Genomic DNA, 5,000 nt, shown 5'->3' with positions numbered 1-5,000 from the left:
GTTTCCCCGGGGGTGAGCTGTGTCCCTGTCCCCGGGGGTGAGCTGTGTCCCTGTCCCCGGGGGTGAGCTGTGTCCCCGGCTCCGGGGGTGAGCTGTGTCCCCGGGGGTGAGCTGTGTCCCCGGGGGTGAGCTGTGTCCCTGTCCCCGGGGGTGAGCTGTGTCCCTGTCCCCGGGGGTGAGCTGTGTCCCTGCCCCCGGGGGTGAGCTGTGTCCCCGGGGGTGAGCTGTGTCCCTGTCCCCGGGGGTGAGCTGTGTCCCCGGGGGTGAGCTGTGTCCCTGTCCCCGGGGGTGAGCTGTGTCCCTGCCCCCGGGGGTGAGCTGTGTCCCCGGGGGTGAGCTGTGTCCCTGCCCCGGGGGTGAGCTGTGTCCCCGGGGGTGAGCTGTGTCCCCAGCTCCGGGGGTGAGCTGTGTCCCTGTCCCCGGGGGTGAGCTGTGTCCCTGTCCCCGGGGGTGAGCTGTGTCCCCGGGGGTGAGCTGTGTCCCTGGCCCCGGGGGTGAGCTGTGTCCCTGCCCCCTGGGGTGAGCTGTGTCCCTGGGGGTGAGCTGTGTCCCCGGGGGTGAGCTGTGTCCCTGTCCCCGGGGGTGAGCTGTGTCCCCAGCTCCGGGGGTGAGCTGTGTCCCCGGGGGTGAGCTGTGTCCCTGGGGGTGAGCTGTGTCCCTGGCCCCGGGGGTGAGCTGTGTCCCCAGCTCCGGGGGTGAGCTGTGTCCCTGTCCCCGGGGGTGAGCTGTGTCCCCGGGGGTGAGCTGTGTCCCTGTCCCCGGGGGAGAGCTGTGTCCCCGGGGGTGAGCTGTGTCCCCGGGGGTGAGCTGTGTCCCTGGGGGTGAGCTGTGCCCCCGGGGGTGAGCTGTGTCCCTGTCCCCGGGGGTGAGTTGTGTCCCTCGCCCCTCTATCTGCCTGCCCCGGGTACCTGGTAGTATTTGATGGCCTTGGTGAGAGGCTCCACATTGACGGTCTCGTCCAGCTGGTCCTTGTGTAGGAGTTCAATGAGGAAATCCAGCGATCGTTCATGGACACTCATCTCAGGGTAAAGGCCTCCGATCTTCTTGTACACGTCCACACTGCACTGACCCAGGGCCCTGGGGAGCACGGCACAGTCAGTCAATCAGGCCCACACATCGCTCAGATATAGACCCCTGACTACTCCCTGACCTCCCACCCCCACCCCTGACCTCAGTATCTACTCCCTGACCTCCCACCCCCACCCCAGTGTCTACTCCATGACCTCCCACCCCTGACCTCAGTGTCTACTCCATGACCTCCCACCCCCACCCTCCCACCCTGACCCCAGTGTCTACTCCCTGACCTCCCATCCCCACCCCAGACCTCAGTCTACTCCCTGACCTCCCACCCCTGACCGCAGTGTCTACTCCCTGACCTCCCACCCCGACCCCAGTGTCTACTCCCTGACCTCCCACCCCGACCCCTGACCCGTGTCTACTCCCTGACCTCCCACCCCGACCCCAATGTCTATTCCCTGACCTCCCACCCCGACCCCAGTGTCTACTCCCTGACCTCCCACCCGACCCCAGTGTCTACTCTCTGACCTCCCACCCCAACCCCTGACCTCAGTGTCTACTCTCTGACCTCCCAGCCCGACCTCGGACCTTTCTGTTGCCAGTCCCCGACCTGTGTCTACTCTCTGACCTCTCACCCCGACCCGACCTCAGTGTCTACTTGCTGACCTCTCACCCCGACCCCAGTGTCTACTCCCTGACCTCCCACCCCGACCCTTGACCTCACTTTGTCTACTACCTGACCTCCAGCCCGACCTCCCCCCCCCCCCCCTGAAGTGGCTGCAGGGATTGTGGATGCATTGGTTGTAATGTACCAAAATTCCCTGGATTCTGGGGAGGTCCCAGCGGATTGGAAAACTGCAAATGTAACGCCCCTATTTAAAAAAGGAGGCAGACAAAAAGCAGGAAACTATAGACCAGTTAGTCTAACATCTGTGGTTGGGAAAATGCTGGAGTCCATTATTAAGGAAGTACTGGAAAGACCTTTAGAAAATCATATTACAACCAAGCAGAGTTCGGTCAGGCAGAGACAGCATGGATTTATGAAGGGGAAGTCATGTTTGACAAATTTGCTGAAATTCTTTGAGGATGTAACGAACAGGATGGATAAAGGGGAACCAGTGGATGTGGTGTATTTGGATTTCCAGAAGGCATGTGACAAGGTGCCACATAAAAGGTTACTGCACAAGATAAAAGTTCACGGGGTTGGGGGTAATATATTAGCATGGATAGAGGATTGGCTAACTAACAGAAAACAGAGAGTCGGGATAAATGGGTCATTCTCTGGTTGGTAACCAGTAACTAGTGGGGTGCCACAGGGATCAGTGCTGGGACCCCAACTATTTACACTCTATATTAATGACTTGGATGAAGGGACCGAGTGTAATGTCGCCAAGTTTACTGATGATACAAAGATGGGAGGAAAAGCAATGTGTGAGGAGGACACAAAAAATCTGCAAAGGGATGTAGACAGGCCAAGTGAGTGGGCAAAAATTTGGCAGATGGGGTAAAATGTGGTAAAATGTGAGGGTTATCCACTTTGGTAGGAAAAATAGAAAAGCAAATTATTATTTAAATGGGGAGAGATTACAAAATGCTGCAGTACAGAGGGACCTGGGGGTCCTTGTGCATGAAACACAAAAAGTTAGTATGCAGATACAGCAAGTGATCAGGAAAGCAAATGGAATCTTGGCCTTTATTACAAGGGGGATAGAGTATAAAAGCAGAGAAGTCCTGCTACAACTATACAGGGTATTGGTGAGGCCACACCTGGAGTACTGCGTGCAGTTATGGTCTCCATATTTAAGGAAGGATATACATTGGAGGCTTTTCAGAGAAGGTTCACTCGGTTGATTCCGGACATGAGGGAGTTGAGCAGGTTGGGCTTAAACTCATTGCAGTTCAGAAGACTTGAGAGGTGATCTTATTGAAACGTATACATTTCTGAGGGGGGTGGACAAGATAGATGCAGAGGATGTTTCCCCTCGTGAAGGAATCTAGAACTAGGGGGCATAGTTTCAAAATAAGGGGCCACCCATTTAAAACTGAGATGAGGAGGAATTTCTTCTCTCAGAGGGTTGTAAATCTGTGGAACTCTCTGCCCCCGAGAGCTGTGGAGGTTGGGTCATTGAATAAATTTAAGACAGAGGTAGACAGATTTTTGAGCGATAAGGGAATAAAGGGTTATGGAGAGCAGGCGGGGAAGTGGAGCTGAGTCAATGATCAGATCAGCCATGATCGTATTAAATGGCGGAGCAGGCTCGAGGGGCCGTATGGCCTACTCCTGCTCCTATTTCTTATGTTCTTATGTAGAGGGAGCTTTACTCTGTATCTAACCCGTGCTGTACCTGTCCTGGGAGTGTTTGATGGGACAGTGTAGAGGGAGCTTTACTCTGTATCTAACCCATGCTGTACCTGTCCTGGGAGTGTTTGATGGGACAGTGTAGAGGGAGCTTTACTCTGTATCTAACCCATGCTGTACCTGCCCTGGGAGTGTTTGATGGGACAGTGTAGAGGGAGCTTTACTCTGTATCTAACCCGTGCTGTACCTGTCCTGGGAGTGTTTGATGGGACAGTGTAGAGGGAGCTTTACTCTGTATCTAACCCATGCTGTACCTGTCCTGGGAGTGTTTGATGGGACAGTGTAGAGGGAGCTTTACTCTGTATCTAACCCATGCTGTACCTGCCCTGGGATGTTTGATGGGACAGTGTAGAGGGAGCTTTACTCTGTATCTAACCCCGTGCTGTACCTGCCCTGGGAGTGTTTGATGGGACAGTGTAGAGGGAGCTTTACTCTGTATCTAACCCTGTGCTGTACCTGCCCTGGGAGTGTTTGATGGGGCAGTGTAGAGGGAGCTTTACTCTGTATCTAACCCCCTGTACCTGCCCTGGGAGTGTTTGATGGGACAGTGCAGAGGGAGCTTTACTCTGTAGGCTGTGGAGGGCTGGATCATTGAATATATTTAAGGCAGAGATAGACAGATTTTTGAGTGATAAGGGAATAAAGGGTTATGGGGAGCGGGCGGGGAAGTGGACCTGAATCCATGATCAGATCAGCCATGATCGTATTAAATGGCGGAGCAGACTCGAGGGGCCGAACGGCCGACTCCTGCTCCTATTTCTTATGTTCTGATTACACCACCTCCCTGCCACACTCCCCCCTCCCCCTCCCCCTCCCCCGCCCCCCGCAGCCCGTTCACCGCCCCCTGACCCTCGCGCTCGGTGCTATACTCACTGTTCATATTTGTGGAGTGTGGCCTGGAGCAGGGTGAGTGAGTAAACCAGCCCGGCCCCAAAGCTCATCTGCTCTCCCACAGCTCCCCGCAGCCCAGGGCGCTGGGTATAGTCCTCGTTCAGCTCAAACTTCTCCTGCGCCTGTTTACTGATCAGCTCAGCCTGCAAAGGAAGCAAATGGTCAGCACTGCCCAACCGGCAGTCCTCAACACCCGTCTCCCCTCTCCCCTCTCCCCCCCGGGGCCCCACCCACTGACCCCTGGGCCGCACCCCTCCCCCCTCCCCCCCCCCCCGGCCACCTGAGGCCCACCCGGACCGACCCCCACCCTTCCCCCCCCCGGGCCCTCCCCCCCTCTACCCCCAACCTGGGGCCCCACCCCCTGACCTCTGGGCCCTCCCCTCCCCTCCCCCTCACCCGGATCATCCCCACCCCTCCCGCCGGGCCCCCCCCCCCTTCCTGGGGCCCCACCCTCTCAACCCTTCCCTGGGGCCGACCCTCTCCCTCACTCAGTATCCTCACCACGTCCAGCACCTCCCCTCCCCCACCTCACCCCAAGTCCCACCCCTCCCCCGCTCCTCTCTACCCTCCTCCCCCCCCCCCCCCCCCCCCGGGCCTACCTTACAGATCAGGCGAGGGATGAGCAGGAGGACCAGGATGGAGTCGTGGTCGCCACCATGCCGCAGGAAGGAATCGGGCATAAAGGACGTGAGCAGCGAGACGTGACGGTTTGCCTGTTGTACCTCCATCTTAC

General features: G+C 57.5%; 1 protein-coding gene across 1 annotated transcript in view; it reads right to left on the bottom strand.

Moving 5' to 3' along the window:
• Window positions 1–5,000, bottom strand: part of LOC139241263 (dynactin subunit 1-like) — a gene marked incomplete at its 3' end in the record, with an annotated part of 128,837 nt that overhangs the window by 25,403 nt on the left and 98,434 nt on the right. The window contains exons 14-16 of the mRNA XM_070869914.1: window positions 4,867–5,000; window positions 4,250–4,410; window positions 909–1,077 (exon numbers count right to left, since the gene is read on the bottom strand). Coding sequence (XP_070726015.1) covers window positions 909–1,077; window positions 4,250–4,410; window positions 4,867–5,000 — 464 coding nt within the window. The remainder of the gene's footprint in view (window positions 1–908; window positions 1,078–4,249; window positions 4,411–4,866) is intronic.

The sequence above is a fragment of the Pristiophorus japonicus genome, unplaced genomic scaffold (genome assembly GCF_044704955.1).
Source record: "Pristiophorus japonicus isolate sPriJap1 unplaced genomic scaffold, sPriJap1.hap1 HAP1_SCAFFOLD_1013, whole genome shotgun sequence".
Classification (NCBI taxonomy): domain Eukaryota; kingdom Metazoa; phylum Chordata; class Chondrichthyes; family Pristiophoridae; genus Pristiophorus; species Pristiophorus japonicus.
Note: the sequence above shows the minus strand (reverse complement) of the source record. Positions and strands in the feature narration are given on the sequence as shown.